Here is a 20,154-nt window from a genome sequence, read left to right as displayed (position 1 = left end):
GACTTGTTGAACGCTATATCCGTCCATTATGATTTGACAAAACAAACTGAATAAATAACAGCCAATTCAACAGATGTAGCTTGAATAATATGGCCGCAATCAACTGTCAAAGTTCGGAACTCCCTATTGGAAGAAGCGAATTGTTTTATCCATTTTGATAAAACAATTTCATCATTTGCACGTGTTGTTGAACGCTACATCCGTTCATGGTGATTTTTCAAAACAAACTGAATAAATGACAGCCAATTCAACAGATGTAGATTGAACCCTATGACCTCTATCAACTGTCAAAGTTCGGAAGTCCCTATAGTAAGACCCTTTATAACATACTAGTCGATTTCGAATCACGACCTTGATATAATATTATAACATAGAGCCAGATATTGATCCAAGATACTGATATGTGTTACAAATGCCCTGACTAAATTATTATGCATAATAAAGATATAGTAGATAACCCTCTAACCCGCAAAAAAAATCACACACAAAATTTCACGTTCTAAAATTAGAAGACATCACTCACAAAACAGCTGACAGAAGAAAAACTAAAAGTCAGAATGCATTTCGACAATCGAGAGAAATGTTAACAAATCTGTAATCTAAAGTCACCGTTAAATTTAAACCAAAAATATGATTACTTTTTGTGATAATTGATGTTTAGTAATGCATGCCTTGAGGCACTCTTTCAGGTTAGAGGGTTAAAACTGTCTGAGTGGTGGCTATAATATATGTAAAATATACTAGAATAAACTTTAGACAATATAAAAATACAACTTTTATAATATAGTATGTAATTATTATTAAAAAATTCTATAAATTCTAATAAAATAATTATAAATTTAACAATTATTAAACTGTTTCATAAAAGAGAGCAAAGAGAGAAATCTTACTTAAAAAACATTATTAAGAGCACAGATAGAATTTTTTAACAATTAAGTTGTTTTTTTATTTACCTTAAAGCAATTTTATTAAATAATCTTTCTACAAAAATAAGCAAAGCAATAGATAAAACAATTTATAACACAAAAACTTAATAATATTAAATTTTATTGTGAGAAGAGGTGAGAGTATTCTTTCTCTCAACAGAACAAACAACATTTATATTCTAAAATATTTTAGTTGTATTTTAAAATTTCTTTGGATCGGTCAACTGTTAATTAGTTCGGCATGTTTTGTGTTGAAACGAAACGAAAGTGTGAAATGAATTTTGTATTAAACAAATGACAAATTGAAATAATAAAATACAAAAAAAAAGAAAACAAAATCAACAACGACAATTCAATATTTATAAATAAAAAAGTAAACAAATAATACTTAGTATAAATAAAATCTATATACTAATAGACATGTGTTAATATATTGTGTTTTTTTTTTAAAAATAACAATATTTTGAAGGATTTCTATATGTACTATATAGAATTTTGAAATAAAATAATATATTTATGAGGTACTAAAAAGTTTTATTATACCCTTCACCATGAGTGCTAAGTTTGTTAATCCGTTTATTTCCATATTATTCATTTGCGATCCAATAAAGTATACATATATAACTTACATGATTCATACATCAATATATCCACTAAAGTCCCGATTTGGTTGATATTTAAATTCAGAAAAATAGGCCCACAACTGAGCAGAGATAAAAAAATTCGAAGTAGCCGTGGACCTCGAATTTTGACTTATTTTGGATATATATCTGGATTACTAAGTCATTAATATAAACAATAGGGATATCTAATGATAGATATTTCAAAGACCTTTCCAACGACGTATATAACGATATAGTAATTCGGACTGACTATGGGTCAAAATCGGGAAAATATTTTTTAACTCGAGTTTTTTTCACAAATTGTTTTTCACCAACAAATATTTTCAATATTTATTTTAAAGTATACCGACTTTGGTGAAGGGTATATAAGATTCGGCACAGACGAATTTAGCTCTCTTACTGTTTTTTTTTTAGTGTGTTTTAATAAAAAATATCAATAAAGATAAAGACATTTCTTTTCAATCGCTAATATTTTGTTAATATTGTTATAATAAATAAAAATTTTACAAATTTGGTTTGGTGTCCTATAAATTAACTCTCGAATGCTTTAAGAAATATACATATTTGAGTGAAAGCAAGTAAATATAAAGAGTAAACTTGTGCTTTGCATTTTAAATCCTAAACTGAGAATTATACAAGCATTTTTCTATATGGAAATACGGAAATGTAAATTAAAATAGAAATTTATTTTAAATTTATAAAAAAAGTGTAAAAATAAAAGTGAAATCATTTTTAAAATAGTGTCATTACTAAGATATTAAGAGATCTTTCTTTTAGATCTGTAAAACTAAACAATTTTATTTAAAATGAAGTGTGGTGAAATTTTGAAAAAATTAAAATACTCAACACAAAATATTTTTCAATTATTGACTCAATATCACGTTTTTATACCCTTCACCTTCGTGAGAAGGGTATATATAAGTTTGTCATTCCGTTTGTAATTTCTACATTTTTCATTTCCGACCCTATAAAGTATATATATTCTGGATCCTTATAGATAGCGGAGTCTGTCTGTTGAAAATAATTTTCTGAAGACCCCCGATATCTTCGGGATCCAAATCTTCAATAATTCTGTCAGACGTGCTTTCGAGAAGTTTGCTATTTAAAATCAGCAAAATCGGTCCATAAATAACGGAGATATGAGCAAAAAACCGGGACAACCTCGATTTTTGATCTATTTTTGATCTATATCTGGATTACTAAGTCATTAATATAGACAACATGGATATCTAATGATAGATATTTCAAAGTCCATTGCAACGATGTAGATAAGGCTATAGAAAGTTGTACCTACAATGGGTCAAAATCGGGAAAAATATTTTTTAACCCGAATTTTTTTTCATCAAAAAATTTTTTTTGTCATACATTTTTTTCCAAAAAAAAAAAAAAAAATTAAAAACTAAAAAAAAAAATTTTTTAAAAAATTTGGAGAAAACTTTTTTTAAAAAAAATTAAAAAACAATTTCAAAAAAAAAAAAATTTAAAAACAATTAAAAAAAATTAGAATTTTGTTTACCTAAAATTTATTTTATAGTATAATTTGGTGAAGGGTATATAAGATTCGGCACAGCCGAATATATGTAGCTCTCTTACTTGTTTCAATTCGATTCGGTAACGGCTCTGCCCTAAATTATTAATAAAGATCACAAAATGTAAACAAATTGAGTGAAGTGATATTCTATTAGATTTTAACTTTTGTCTATTTCAATAAACTCAATTATGGAAAACACAAATTTGTATTTTAATAATTTTAAAATTTTGAAAAAAGAATGTTATATTCGGCTGTACCTAATCTTGTATACCCACCATCAATATGTGAAAACAAAATAATTTTCTGATATAGCCGTTATAGAGCGATCCTCACAAAAGTTGGTTGAAAGATTTAGGTTCATAAAAATTTTGTTTTATGATTGTTCAATTCATTCTCTGAGGGGGACCTTGAATGGGGACTATTAAGAAATGTTTCTCAATATTCACCTTATTTTGCAGTATAATTTCTGAGTATGTATATATACTAATTTGTGACTGCTCAAACAGTATTCCGGGGGGACATTTATATGGGAACTAGGTGAAATTTAAGTCAGCTAGCTCCCTTCGTTCGGGCCCTATCGTATTTTCAACAGACGGATAGACGAAAAGAAATTCGTTGGATATTTTTTATAACTTCCGGTAACTTATTATATTCCAAACTACCCATATGTTCTACTCTTTGTTTTGTTTTTTCTAAACGGCAATTAACTACTCTTAGATTACTCGCATTTCTTGTATTAAAGGCATATTGATTTCTTGAGAATAGAATAGTATGATGACCAATATTATGTATAGATTTGAAAACATACAGTAAAAGTTGAGTTTTATATAGATCATATACGGGGAGAATTTTTGTAGTTATATCTTTATATAAATGTAAGGTCGAAAAAGACAATGGAAGATTAAATACAGTTTTTTCAATGCTTTATTCTGAGATCTCTGAAGCGATTTAAGCTCTCTGCTTTTATTCCACGCATACACAACAGCCAAATAGTTTAAGTGGCTCTGAATTAAGGCTTGGTAAACTATTAGTTTTGTTTTAACGTTAAATTTGTTCTTAAATTTATAAATCAAACCAGTGGCGGATGCAATTTTGACTTCAAATGTTTTATATGTATATTCCAAGATAGGTTACTTTGTAGGTGTACACCAGGATATTTTGTTGATAAGACCTCATGCACAAGATTTCCATCCACAAGAATACTGAAATTTTGATCATGAACCATATAGGGTTTAAATCTTAAAAGTTTTGTTTTTTCAGCATTTAAACATAACCTATTTATCCTCACATACTCAATTATCATTGCTGCATCATATTCCATATGAGCTTTTAGAGAAGTTTTATGTTTATATGGGTAAAAAAGACATATGTCATCTGCAAACATCATTTAGGTAAATACTAAATAGTAATGGACCCAATACACTTCCTTGCGGGACTCCACACTCCACCACTCCAACCGAACTTCTGTGATTTTTTACTTCAACATACTGTTTTCTGTTTGTCAGCTAACTTTTTAACAAAGCTAAAGCTCGTCTATCGAATCCATAATACGTAAGTTTTTCAATGACAATTTTATGATCAACTAGATCAAACGCTTTCGAAAAGTCGTAAAAGATACCAGCAACGCCACTAAATCCTACATCTAGTCCTTTACATATGTTATTTACTACATTTACAACAGCTTCTTCAGTACCACATCCTTTTCTGAAACCATATTGGAACTCGTATAATAGTTTGTTTTCATTTAAATAAGACAATAATTGTTTATGTAGTATTTTTTCAAATATTTTGTCAATAATTGGCAGTAAAGCTATAGGCCTAAAGTCCGCTAGCATTAATTGTCTTAGGTACCGGCACAATTTTAGCAGTTTTTAAATCTTCAGGGTATGTAGCAATAGTAACCATATTGTTAAATATTCTTGTGAGATGATTAGATATAATATCTTTGCATTCAAATAACATTTTCGGTGAAATGCTATCATATCCAGAGCTTTTTTTAAAATCAATTTCTGAAATAGTATGAATAATTTCAACCTCAGTTACATTAACAAAGTTAAATACGCTTTGACAATACTCTAGTGTTCTTAGGCAACTACATGAATCTCCAGGAAGACAGACATATTTCTTGTTTTAAAGTTTTCGGTATTTTGAAGAAAAAATTTTTTGAAAATACCACTTATTTGGTAATCTGCAATAGTTGAACCACTTACATCAGTAATATTTATTTCTTCTTTGGATTTTAGACCTAAATTTCGTTTTAAAACTTCCAACATTGTTTTGGATCCTGTTGAATTTGATTTAAGTTATCATAATAATAGTTGTTCATGCAGATTCTACTAGCTTTCCTTATAACACCACTAACACGTTTTAGTATGCCTTCAACATAACATTTACCTTGTCTTCTCATTTTAAGCAAATTTTTCTTATACTTTATTAGAACCAATAAGTTTTTATTCATCCAAGGAGTCAATTCATTTTTAATGAACTTTCGTTCTCGCTTTTCAATAGTAGCATTTGTAGCTGCGGATGAAATAATCTGCATTATTTTAGAAATATCTTCAGATGGGTTTCCAGTCTCATAATACGATGACATAAGGTTGTTAAGGCAGTTTTTCGCTTGTTCATAATCACAAATTTTTCTTATTGAATCTATATAATTACAACTGTCAACGAGAGTATTCAATTTAATAGATAATATATTATATTATCTATAAGAATATCGTCTGTGATGTTACTATAAACATGATCAATACATGTACCAGATTCAGGACGCGTTATCAAATGATGACAGTTTTTGTAGCTGAAGCTTGAAAGAGTATCAACTAAATCAAGTTGTAACGAATTTTGTATAAAATCGATATTTGAATCGCAAACAACCATTCCAGAATAGTGACCATGTCGCGTTAATAAATTTTCCATAAATTTCGAAAAAGTGTTCAAACAACATTTCTGGGATCTATAAAATGATGTAAACTTTAAAGGTTTTCCATTGTTGTTTTTTCATTTTTTGTAAAAAAAAATTTTCGAATTGTTTTTTTAAAATTTAAAAATTATTTTTTTTCATTTTTTTTTATATTTAGCGAAAAAAAAACTTTTGGTGAAAAAAAAAAATTCGGGTTAAAAAATATTTTTTCCGATTTTGACTCATTTTTTTTGACAGACAGAAGGATACACAGTGCGGCCAAAGGCACCTTTGTCCGGCTAAAAGTCGAAAATGGTACAAAATGATCCACAAATTTGTATATTGGGGTTTTTGGGGTCGCTGAACCCGTTATCAGAATTTGCAAATTCAAAATGGCCGACCTAATATGGCGTCATTTCATACGAAAAAAAAAATTAAATGAATTTTCTATTTGATTAAAAGTTTTTGTTTTGATATTTTTAGGGTATATAATTAAAAATTTATTAAAAATTAACAAATTTACAATGGTGATATGCAATATGGCGATGTTAGAGTGCATTCAACAAATACATGCATACGTATTTGTGTAGCTCTACCTTAAGGTAGGATCACACGATTGCCGCAATGCACCAATTTAATACAATTTGTATTGTGCTGAATTGGGGCCCAATAAAGAAATTGTCCCAATCAAATTCTCTGCAGTCACATGATTGCCTCATTTTATATAAATTTGATTGTCGTAAATTGGCGCAAAGCGATTTGGTGGCAATAATTGTCGCATTCCAGTCACACGATTGTTCTAGTTTACGGCAACTCAGAGAAACAGCTGTTGTGCTAGATGTTAAATTTTGTTTTGTTCACATAAATGTAAACAAAAAACTATTTGTGAAAAAATTATTATAAAAAGATGTATATCTTTTTACATTTCTTTATTATTTTTTTTATACGATAATTAAGGCCAATGCAATTTAGTTAGTTTTTATTTAACAAATAAGGGAATGGCTCACAAAAATAATATTTCATTTACAAAAATTAATATTGGCGCTAATTGTCTTCTTTGATTGCCGCACTAGAACACAATAAATATTGATGTATTTTTAACTTTTTTATTGGTGCATGTTGCCTATCAAGCATTCACATGATTGCCACACCAGGGTTGCATTTGATTGGGCCAAATAAGCACAATATTGTTGTGGTTTGACATATGAGCCAATAAGTTGTGAACTCACACGATTGACGTATAAAATAGACCAATAATTGGTGCATTGCGGCAATCGTGTGATCCTACCTTTAGTTCACGTTTTCGAGAGTTTACTGTATATTTCTATATATAAATGTGGTGTTTATTTTATGTTATTTCATGTAAATTAAAGCGTACCACCTTACAAGCAAAAAAAATGTCACTCAATCACATCAATTTTGTTTAACAAATAAAAAATAGTCCTAACATATCACTTTCTTAAAATTTACTATTTACCCCAAGTAACACGAAGCCTGGTTATGTGTTAACTAATAGTTATACTGACAGTTTTCATACAAAAATAATTTTAACCGACAGTATAACTATTAGTTAACGCATAACCAGGCTTCGTGTTAATGGGGGTTAGAAATTTATATTCAGATTTTGCTTTTACGTATTATATTTACCTTCAGCTGTAGAGTCCATTTTGTTTCGTTTGATTTGCTTGATTACAAAAACTTTGACACCTGTTTAACGGAAACTCCTTCTAGTCGATCCTTTCTATGGTAGTGTGCCATTCGTGTGAAGGCCTCATTCAAACTGAAATTATGAATGGCATTTGAGGCAAGGGTCCTTACTATGATAATTTTTTATCTCCTAGAGCATTTCTTTAACCAACCCAATGACAAAAAACCCCCAACTAAAAACTTTTTTTTCGACTTTTGGCCGGACAAGGTGCCTTTGGCCGCACTGTGGGACATGGCTAAATCGACTCCGCTATCTATAAGGATCCAGAATATACATACTTTATAGGGTCGGAAATGAAAAATGTAGAAATTACAAACGGAATGACAAACTTATATATACCCTTCTCATAGACTTGCCACCTTTTGAAATTTCCAAAACGGGACACCACTAAATGATCAGAGAACGATGGAAAAAAACATGGAAAATGACCTAGCGTGGGTTATAGGACTTGCTGAGTACATTACAAATTGTGTCAAAAAATTTCAGAAACACCTTCAAATTCAGAAGTTATTCTGAAAAAACCGTTTACAGTGATGCTTTTCAACTTATCGATCTGTAACTCAGTCAGTTTTTGTTCAATTTTTATTTTTTTAACGTGTTGGGAAAGAAATCTTATTACGCTTCAAAATGACATGCATTTATTGATACATTTGTAAGTTATAAGTATTGCTTTTGTTACGATCTTTTTTGATTTGAGTCGATTTTCATTGCTTATTTTGATATGAAAGCTTATAAAAATTTATATCAATGTATAAAGAAAGGTTCTTAATAAAACATGGTTTTAATTTTTCAAATCGGATGAAAACTGTAAAAGTTATTCAACTTTTCATTAATACCTTTTTGAGTATTTTCTCCCCCAGCGCATATAAATGTAAAAAAAACAGGGTAAATATTTTCGAAAAATAACTTTTGCAAATATAAACCGATTTTAATAAGTAATATCTCCTTTTTGTCTATATAAAATTGTCTTTAAAGCACTGTGCAAAAAAAAATTGGTTTTCATAGAAAAAAATTAAAATCGCTATTGTTGAATTTGAAAAATTACGAAAAAAATAAAAAAAAAAAAAATTTAACTTTTTTAATAACTTAAACAATTTCTTAGATTATTTTTTAAAATTTTGAAATCGTGTTTAAAATGTCTGAATTAGAGGTATTGAAGTACTACCTACCCTAAAACACTTGTTTCAAAATAACTAACAATTTTGAGGGTGTTCAAAATCTTTGAAAACGTTTTTAGCATGTCCTCACCTAGGCATACAACCTCCATTAGGACGCTTTTCAAGTTCTGACAAAAAGTGTTATTTTGAAGCAGTGTTATTATCCTATTTTATTTATTAAAATCAACAATAACACATTAATTTTAATTGTGTAAAATCTGGAGAACTATTACTGTGAAAGTCTTCGAACTTTATACAGGAGTAAATAGTTATTTTCGAATATCTGGAGTACTATAATTGTAAAGTATTTAAACTTTGTATGAATCAAATTCTTGTCACTATACGGAGATTGGCTGAAAATGGGCGAGACTGAATTTTTTAAAGTAAATAGTTATTTTCAAATATCTGGAGTACTATAATTGTGAAATTCTTCAAACTTTATATGAATCAATTTCATATCACGACATGAAGTTTAACCAAATTGGGAAGAATCGGAACAAGGTTTAAGTCACCTACCACACAAAGGAAAATAAATATTTTCAGAACTATAATTGCGAGATTCCTCAAACTTGTCCGATAGCTCACTTATCATTTTACATAGTTTGGCTGTAAAATGGTCGGGATTGGATTAGTGGGAGTGACACCTCCCATACAAAGTATATAGTTAATTTCGAATATGTGGAGTAATTGTAATGTATTTAAACTTTGTATGAATCAAATTCTTATCACTGTACAGAGTTTAGCTAAAATGGTCTAGATCGGAACAGTGGGTGTGAAACTTTCCATTCAAAGTACATAGTAAATTTTGAATATCTGGATAATTAAAATTGCGAGATTCTTCAAACTTTGTTTGAAAATTTATTTTTTATAATTTTACCTAATTTGTTTCACCTCATTAAAAAAATAGTTTATAAAATCTTTAAATTTTTTTTATTTTACTACGTAGGAGTAACGAAGCGCAGCAGGTTATTTAATAAAGTTTACCTATTTCAGTCCATAATTTAAAATTTATATTTTTAATCGCTTTTATCAGCTTTTTTATTATTATTTGAAGTAATAAATTCGACAAACTCAGTCCATTTCACCTTTAACTAAAAGTACAAGCATCAAAAGAGCGATTATCGTGCCATTTATTTTTCATGAAAGTTAAATAATGTTTACTAATGAGTTTATTGAAACTCATAGAAGTTAATGCACTAAGTACCTATGTATATTGTTAAATAGTGATATTCAGTTTTTAGAAAACACTATATTTCAGAAAATAAAGCATCCTTGTTTATCGGTATTTCCAATTTTTGATTTTTTTATATTTTTTTGTGGTAATTAATGAAAAAGTTTTTTTTTTTTTTTTTAAACGGGACAAATGGCGTCCCGTTTAGAGTATCACCGGGACACGGGACATTCGACTCTATAACTGGTCTGTCCCGTCGAAAACGGGACGGTTGGCAAGTCTACATTCTCACGAAGGTGAAGGGTATAATTATACTGACGCAGAAAGTGCTGGATGATCTTGTTAGAGATTGGAATCTTTCTAAACAAGTTTGGAAAAAATGCTAGGACATGATTCGTCATGAACATGATTGTTACAAACATATACCTACTTATTACAATCTAATTTTTATTGGCAGCTATCATGTGCATGGTAACTGTAACATATTATGGTTGTCTAAATCATATAAATAATTACAGAGACCTTAATATTGTTAAACAACTTGTAATAATATGAAGATCACTGTAATTATTTTATTTCTTCTCTGAAAATATAGTCCAAAATCAATTTATAAATGAGAAATTTATTTCCAAAATAATCTAAATGATTTCAATAACACCGTATTGCATTTTTATTTTAGTTAGGTTCTGTGGTACTTCCCCTTTACAAATAGTACTTAGCACTCCATGCATACATATTATCTTAACCTAAAAAAAAATCACCATTAGTCGTATCTTATCTAATACTTAAGGACAAATTTATTCGTACATAAATATAAACATAGACTGTTTACATACATATATAAATATGTACTCATATAAATAACAATACACAAAGTACATTAATAATAAGTAATATTACCATATTACCATACAATTTTACATTAAGTAATTTTATTGTGGTTAGGAAATTGAAAAAAGTACCAGAGAAGAATTTCATATAGATGAAAGGATGAAAGTACTGTTATCATTAAAATCTTTACAATTTAAACTAATTTCAAATACCTGCTTTTCAATTTCTTGCAGTTTGCTCAAATCAACTAACAACTGAAAGTTTTTGCTCAAACAACTCACAACCACTACTATGGCCGATGAAGAGCCCAGTCCACGACCATTTCGCCGTGAGCGTAATTTAAGCAATCGCAATTTTAATAAACGAGGCTCAAGTCGTAGACGTTTCAGCACCGAAAGTCACAGTTCGGCCGACTCAAAAGTCTACAATTTTACCAATTCTCAAGAAGAAAAGGCCACAACACCCGACAACACAGACGATGTTGATACTTCCACGGCCTCCCTAACCACACCATCATCTGCCTCGGTCAATGTCACCTCCAGTTCCATGAACATTTCATATTCCGTTAATTCGGATACAGAAAATAGTTTCAATAAAAAGTCTATATTAAAAATGCGTTCCATCGATATAAATATTAACGATAATAATAATAATAATGATGAAGATCATCATGATAATGATGACATAGAAAATAGACATTCTGCTCAAATTAATCATAATAGCAGCGCTAAGAAACTACAGCGACAAACACCCACGACACCACAAACACCAGATCCAGCATTGCTGGGTGTAAAACAGAAATTATTATGGTTTGAGAATCTACAGACCGATGAGCGCATCATCTTTAAAACCTCCAAATACAAATCGAAATCCTCACAGTCTCTATTGCAAAGTGAACGCGCCAATTCATCAACAACAACAACAACCTCCTCTACATCCGGTTCATATTTGGTAAAACAATATCCCATGGGTAATGCTAACTCACAGATGGATGCTAAACGGAATATATTATTTCAAGGCAGTATTGATGAGGAACGTTCCGAAGATGAAGTGGACAGTATAAAAGATGAGATAAATGAGGAGGAAGCAGTAATAGAAAATAGGCAAAGTACCCAGGACGAATTTGGTAGATCGGAGAGTAAGGATGAAAGCCAAATTGTAGAGCATAGAATTCCAGTGGCTGCCATAAATAAATCATTTTTAACGCCCGTCTTTCAACATTCCCAGAGCCATCCTGCAGAGCTTAAGAGTCTAACAAATGATGAAGAGAAGAGTGATAAGGCTCAAACGGTAGAGATCACACATAAGCCGAGAAATAAAGATTTTCCAAGGTGAGTTTTGAAATTTGTGTTTTAAGCCATTTTGAAGGTTTCTGAAATTTCTCTTTTAACACAAATTTTTGCAAACTCTATTAACAAAAATTTTATAAAAAATTTCGTCTTTAACCTGCAAAAACAATTTCATGAACAAAATGCCGTCTCGTGCCTTCTTAATCAATTATACGTTTATAATCTTTAACAAATATTTAAAATCGTTTCTTTTTCGGCATTGAAAACCCAAACAAGTAAACCCCCAATTGTTAATATTCTTTTAAAATTAACTTCTAGATAAGATTTGGGCTTTTGGTTATTTTTTTTTGCAAAAAAAATATTTTGTCGGTTTATCATTTCCTTGTCTCGGCCATAATAAATTTAACTTACATGAATCAGAATTCTGTTGTCGCACGTAAATAAAGAAATATTATTTTTTATCAGTTTATTTTCTGTTCTTTTGTTTATATAAGAAAGTAATTGTATTGTATTATAAATTAAATTTATATAGAGACAATTGCGGTGGCGTCTTTACTTTATTATATAAAATAGTTATTTATTAAACCATTAAGGGCAGAAAAAGCCAACAGAAATATGACATGATATCTTAGATGCACAAAAATGTTGCCCTTTTTTAAATTTTATTATGTTTTACTTATTTATTATTTAGACTTGCCACCTTTTGAAATTTCCAAAACTGGACACCATTAAAGGATCACACAAATTTTTTTTCGAAATAAATCTGTCATTTCTAAACGGCTAGTCCAATCGCGATAAAATTCGACGTGGGCGTAGCCAAGATTTCAGAGCAATATCAATTATGGATCCAAAAATAAACAATTTTCAATTTAAATATTCAAAAAATAGTTGATTTTTAGTTAAATCTTATTTGAAGTACATAATAAATTCAATAAACTCAGCACATCTTAAGCTGAATTTAAAATGGACCAACAACTTTAACTAAAGGTACAGCATTAGAGTATCCAAAACCAAAACCGAAACCGAAAACCGGTCAACCGGTTTTTTTCATCTTTGTAAACTCGACCGGTTTCGGTTTTCTTTAACATTCCGGTTTTTTTTTAAAACCGGTTTTTGTAAGACGGTTAACCGGTTTTAATGAAATATATTTTCAAAAGCTCATTTCAACATATTTTTGAAAAACTTTGATACCATTTTTAAAAATATTGATTCATTTTATGGAAAATTGTAGCATTTAGCAATATTTCGAAAAATATATAAGACAATTGCATTAAGAATTCCAAAATTTTAAGTTAGCGTATTTTTCTTATTGAATAAAAATTTAATATAAACCGGTTAACCGGTTTTTTTGAAGACAAAAACCGAAACCGGATAATCGGTTTTTTTAAAAGATAAAAATCAAAACCGGTTTTTTCAAAAACACACTTTTTCGGTTAAACCGGAAACCGGTTTTTTGGACACTCTACACAGCATCCTAGAGCGAGTATCATGTCATTTATTTTTCATGACGCTGAAAACACGCTCTACATAGCAATTCCTAGGCGATACAATAAAAATATATTGCAGTATCTTTGAGGTCAATTTCACCGTTTTTTCGAGAAAATCCAAACAAGTCCTTTCAAAAAGGACATTTAAGGATTAAGATATTCTACGAAAACTTTGCCGGAAAATTTCAGTGGGGGTTACCAAAGTTGTAAATAAAGCTCTTTACGCTTAATTAGCAAAATTACACGCCACCTTGGATCTCACATTTTTTAAAAAAAAAATCATCAAAAATTCTTTTTATGATTCGAATGAGCTGATATTTAAAATATAAATAGTCCTAGAGTCCTACAAAAAACATTCATACACATGTAGGTTATCACTTTTAGGTCAAGAGTTATTTAGGTTTATCTTTTTTAATTTTGCTCGATCTTTATTTAGTTTTTTAGGTATGATGGGCCTACGATGGTTCGAAATTTTTTTTAAATATCATCAATATTTACAATAAAATTTCGAATACTATAAAAACAACTTGCTAACAGTTATATCTTCCCTATAAAAAGTTACACGCATCCAAAGTTGGAACATGTAAAAATGGCCGTATTTTTTACATTTATTCCAAAACACATTTTGCATGGAATATGTAAAAAACATTAAACTTTTTCAAAAGGGAGAAAGGTTTGTGGAGCTCCTTCCTGATGAATAAATATTATTTTTTATTATGCAGCAAAATTTGATTTGCTCGTCTTTCTGTACTTCCGAATATTGATCACAGGCAACAAATTTCTCAATTAATTTGGAAACATTTTCTTCTCCTTTACTATACGATTTAAAATTCTCGATTTTTTTAATATTTTTTTTGTGGTAATTGATGAAAAAGTTATGTTGTTTTAACGGGACAAATTGCGTCCCGTTCAGAGTATAGCCGGGACACGGGACATTCGACTCTAAAACTGGTCTGTCCCGACGAAAACTGGACGGTTTGCAAGTCTATTATTATTATATATCTTTGATTGGTTTATTTATATATCTAGGTTCATCATCCAGTACTTTGTAAATACGATTTTTTTCGTAAAAAAGGGCAGATAAAGGGCAACATTTTTGTGCAAAAAAGATATCTCAATTCATTTTTTAGTTTATTCATTCATGTAAGGATGTCTTGATTAAATTGTTGTTTGTTCTTTTTATTTTTTCTTTTTAGAAATTTCCGCTCTCGACCAAAGACTGAAATAATTGGTGACTCTGCTGCACTTGGTCCTCGCGAAGCTGCTAAATTCAATTCTTTACATCATAAGTCAAAGCAAAGGTGAGTATTTTATGTAAATAATTATTATAAATTATAAGAAAATCTATCAAGTAATGAGGATTAATTTATGTTATCGGACAATAACATTAGACGTTTTAGTAAAAAGACTTTTGTTAATGATAGATGATTACACAAGGCAACAAAATCGAAACAATTTTAAAGGCTTTTTAAACCAACAAATATGGTCCAAATTATAAATTCTATGGACAGGTTTTTTTTTAAATTAATGATAATTCAAAAAGGATTAGTCCGATGTTATTGAAATAAACTTAGAAAATTTGAGATTTACATAATTTTTAATCCGTTTATATAGTGCGTTTCAATCGGCTTAGTAGTTTCGGAGTTATAATAACAAATTGAAGAACTCATCTTCTTTTGAGGCCAAGAACGAATCAATCCAATTTCGGATACTCTGTTCTCCCAGAGAGAGCATTCAGCAGCGATCGTAACAAATAGTAGTCGCACGGGGAATTGCAACATGTGGCCTAGTGTTGTCATGATGGATTACTACGGTTTCATAACTGGCCGCCTATTTTGGGCTTTTTTTCAGCAGCTCATAATAGATAGGACCCTTTTGATCCCACCAAATACTGAGCATTACCTTAGCACCATGGATATTTGGCTTTGGTGTCGATTCGCCTGGTTGGCCGGACTTCACATACTACCACTTACGAATCGGGTTATCGTAATGGATCCATTTTTTATCGCAAGTAACGATTCGGTGCAAAAATTATTCGTATTTCAAAAACCTATTACAAAAATGTTTTTCAAGGTTTCTCAGCTTCAATTCCCATGTTACCCAATTCCGCAGCTTTTAGATGAATCATACTGCTTGCAAAACTTTTTGAAATTGCGGATTGAGTAGCTCCCAATGATTTTGCAAGCTCTTGTTGTGTTTGACAATAATCTTCATGGAGTAATGCCTTCAATTCTTGGTATTCAAACTTTTTTGTCTGGCATGGGCGATCTTTATCTTCCGTGTCCAAATCACCACCTTTGAAAAGCACAAACCATCTGTAGCACATTGAAACCGATGAAACATATTCACCATAAGCTTCAGCGGCACTTATTTTTCAAATTAAAGAAGTAAAGTCAATCTTCCTACATATGACGCTTTGGCACAAAATTCAACATTTTCGAAGCAAAAAAAAACTTTGTTGTTTACACTACAATGCACAGTGGTGCTTAAAAACGTTTTTCTTTAATAATTCTCGGGTATCTCGGGAACTATTGGAGATATTCTTATGAAATATCACATGGTTGGAGCAGAGGTGTTTTCGAGTTGGTCACCTCGGGTCTCAATTTTTTTTTTAAAAATCGATAAAAATACATTTATAATTTGAATGAGCTGAAATTTTAAATATAAATAGTCCTTGTGAAGTTCTAGATTATCTCTATTAGTTGAAGAGATATTCAAGTTTATTGAATTTTTTTTTAAAAAAAATTTTACTTGATCTTTTTATTGTTTTTTAGATATGATGGGCCTAGGTGAGGCTCGAAATTTATTTTCAAAATATCAGCTATATTTGCGATAAAATTCTAAAAAAAATAAAAAAAACTTGCTAACATTTATCTCGTCCATATAAAAAGTTATGTAAGATGTAAAAACAGCCTTATTTTTTACTTTTTTTTCCCCAAAATAAAATAGAATAAAATTTTCTTCGGGACTATACAAAATTTGTATGTGTTCCCGAAAGATATTTTAAAACAAAATCGTCTAAAGTAAAATTTGGCTCACTTAAGCGGAAATTTTTTAGTTAAAATATCAAGTTATCGTTCGAGAACTTCTTATTTATATAAAAAATTATGAATTATCCTTCGATATTTGGAGATATTTAAAGAAAATTTCTGGTTATCGCTCAAAATATTAATATTTTTATAGAAAATTTCAAAATATTGTTCTTTATTTAGCTATTTTTTAACAAATTTAAAATATCACTCTTAAATAAATCTCTAGTTAAATTTCCAACTTCTCTATCGAAATTTGAATATATTTCTAGAAAATTTCAAGTTGTCGTTTGATATCTGGAGATTTATATAAAGAAATTTATAGATATTTGAAGATTTTAATATAAATTTTTGAGTTATCGCATGATATTTAAAGACTTTTATAGATATTTCTACTTATTGCTCGTTAACTTGTTATTTTCATAGAAAATTTCAAGTTATCGCTCTATAATTTTGCAATTTTATATAAATTTCCTAGTTATCTCTCTATGACTAAATACTTTTATGAAAAATTGTAAAGTTATCGCTCGAAAACATTATTTCTTTATTTACAATTTGAAATGTTTATAATTATTCAATTATTTCCTTTATTCCAGTGAACCCGATGACGAAGAACAAATTGAATTGCGCGACAAAGGCTACAGTTTCATTCGACCCATTCTGGAGGAGCTGATCAAAACCGAAGAATCCTATGTGGAGAATCTATGGATTGGCATAAAAAACTATGGCGATATATTTCAGCGTAGCGATTTGCCCATTGGCCTGAGAGGTAAAAAATATGTACTATTCGGTAATGTGGAGCAGATTTATGAATTTCATCGTGATGAGTTTCTGCCCATGTTGCAGCGCAACAAACATGATTTAAAGAGAATTTTCGATGAATTTCAACAGTATATAGATGTGAGTTTTAATTAAGGTTTCCTTCCGCTAGATTTACTATTTATTTATATTTACATAAAATTTTTGTTTATTAATAAAATCTTTTATTTTTACTCTTATTTTATAATTTTAGAATAATTGTTTTTATGGTTATGTTTTATTTACCATGAACAAACAAAGATCCTTGAAATTATGTGATGTATATAAAAATTATTTTAAGGTGGGTAAAAAACTGCTTATTAAATAATTAAATTTATTAATATTATATGGACATTTGCTTTATTTAGCTTTTACAAACTGAAATTGATGATAAGTTGGGTATTAATAGCTTTTTGGTGCAGCCTATACAGCGCATGGCCCGTTATCCATTATTGCTGCAACAGTTTATAACGGTAAGTAAAGAAATTCGATCTATTCGATATATATATCTTTAAGAAATTAAACATTTTAATATAAATTACTAATACTTCGTTTTATATTTGTTCGGTTTAGTACTATTTATAAAGCCTGCGAATTATAAAGAATTTCATTTTAGCAAATTCTGACTAAAACCTCAACTTGTGACTAGAACTGTTGCTGAGCTAATAAGTCTGTTTAGGTACTAGTCAGATGTACATATTATGGTTAGAAATATTCTGAGTTATTTAGAAAAAACAAGAAATTATATTGAAATTAAGAGTTCAGCTAAATCTGACGAGTATTAATGTGTTTTATCTTAATGTTTTCCTAAGTTATTCGCGGCTCCCATGAAATGTTTACACGGGCCGCTAGAGGTCTGTGGACATCCATTGAGAACCGTTAGTCTAAAACCTAGTCTTCCATAAAGCCCTCGATGTATTTCATTTTTAAACCAAAGATGGCTATCGAATCGAAACGGTAGAGCTAATTTGTTTAAATAATTTCAACATACACGGTGCTATACGAAAAAAATAACCATTGTTTTTTAAAGTTTTTTCCGATTTTGATCTTGAAGATGAAGTTTTTTGATTTTATATGTCCACAATTTTTGTTCTTTATGACAAGAGCTACAACTTTGCCTCAGAGAGTAAATCAAAATTCCGCACGGTTAACAAGATATGATCCTGAGAAAATTATCACTTTTTTGCAACAACGAAGGCCGAAATCTTCGAGGGCCCATAAACAAGTGCATGACTTTGGGCAAAGCTGGGAGACACGGGTCATTGTCTTTTATCACGTAGTGGTGTCCGTATATGGTTATATTTATAGAATATCGGTTTCGCTATTTAGGTACTAGCAGTTATTTCAGTAACGGCATTTCCTTTAAAAGGTTATTTTAGGAGTAACGGTAATTAATTCTTAATAATATTGTCTAATTTTTTATATTCCAGACCCTTTTCAAAAATCGTGATTATGTCATGAAGCCCATTATTGAATCCTGCTGTCGTTTGGAGAAAAAATTACGCAATCTATTGACAACCACCAATGAATCGGAGGTAATCAATGATATAGTGTGTACAAGTGATGCCAATGAGGTAAGTTCCAAGATAATCCATTAAAATTAAACCTAAATTAACAAATTTCTTTTCTAGTTCAATACCTTCTACCAAGGTAAATTTCGCAAAGTTAGTGAATTCCATGTCTTTGATCATACGCTAAAGCGTAGCTATCGCTCCAAAGTCTTCATTTTCGATAAATGTATCATTTATACAGAAATCAAGGGTAAACAATTGATATTCCATGGTCGTTATCCCTGTGAACATATTGGAATTACGGCCAAAACCAAACAATTCACTTTGTACTATGATCATCGCAAACAACAGGAATGTGATTTTACAGCGGATCCGGCCTTAATTGAATTATGGTTGGAGTTGATTAGGGAAATGATTAGTGCCTATGCGACTGAGGAGCGTAGAAAACTAAAGGAGCTACATTCTCATGAGTTTGGCGGCGATCATATGCATCGTAAACCGGCCAATTTGACATTGTTTCGTGATTCGAATCGTTTTAGCAGTGACAGTGGCATAGGTAATATATGGATTGTACCCAAACCGGAGCAGGAAGAGGTTAGCAATAATCGCACCACCTGGTATGCTGTATCATAGGGAGGGTATAGAGCTGAAGGCAGCTTAAAGTAAACTGTAATTTATGTAAAAAAGAAAATTTAATGCCATTTTAGTATTAAGCTATTATTGTTGTCTTTAATTTTTAAGTTTTAATAGTAGTTTTTCCTTTAGAGTTAAGTTTAATTATAATTAAATTATACAACTGATTGCAAAATGCCAAACTTATTTCTTTAAAAGAAATATTAATTACATATAAATTGTATAATGCCAAATAAATAATAAAAATTATATAGTCGAACCAAATAATGTACTAAAATGTTTGTAGTAAAAGCAACCTAACTATCTAAAATATAACTTCTAATAAAGCCGAAAAGAAGTCGAGTTCACTAAGTTTAATTGAGACCAAAAAAGAAATATTATAAAGAACAGTATAATACCAAATAAGTATATACCAGGATAAGGCTTTTAAAGTTTTGTACGGATTATTTTCATTTTGGTAGCAGAAATTTTTCATTCCCCCTAGAGATCTGCTCTTGAATTTGATTGATTGCAACTCATTTGAATTGCTAATTCTTTTTGCTAATTCATTTGAATTAA

At 29.8% G+C, this 20,154-nt stretch overlaps 2 protein-coding genes across 2 annotated transcripts in view; one reads left to right on the top strand and one right to left on the bottom strand.

Annotated features, from left to right (window-relative positions):
• Positions 1-20,154, bottom strand: part of GstS1 (Glutathione S transferase S1) — a 491,998-nt gene that overhangs the window by 42,749 nt on the left and 429,095 nt on the right. The gene's annotated exons all lie outside the window — the stretch shown is intronic.
• Positions 1,143-19,863, top strand: LOC135961055 (guanine nucleotide exchange factor DBS). Its single transcript, XM_065512523.1, has 8 exons — positions 1,143-1,299; positions 11,083-12,180; positions 14,822-14,926; positions 17,251-17,554; positions 17,667-17,753; positions 17,821-17,925; positions 18,883-19,026; positions 19,084-19,863. Exons 2-8 carry the CDS (start codon positions 11,141-11,143, stop codon positions 19,594-19,596), a joined length of 2,298 nt encoding a protein of 765 aa, XP_065368595.1. The 5' UTR covers positions 1,143-1,299; positions 11,083-11,140; the 3' UTR covers positions 19,597-19,863.

The sequence above is a fragment of the Calliphora vicina genome, chromosome 5 (genome assembly GCF_958450345.1).
Source record: "Calliphora vicina chromosome 5, idCalVici1.1, whole genome shotgun sequence".
Lineage (NCBI taxonomy): Eukaryota > Metazoa > Arthropoda > Insecta > Diptera > Calliphoridae > Calliphora > Calliphora vicina.
Note: the sequence above shows the minus strand (reverse complement) of the source record. Positions and strands in the feature narration are given on the sequence as shown.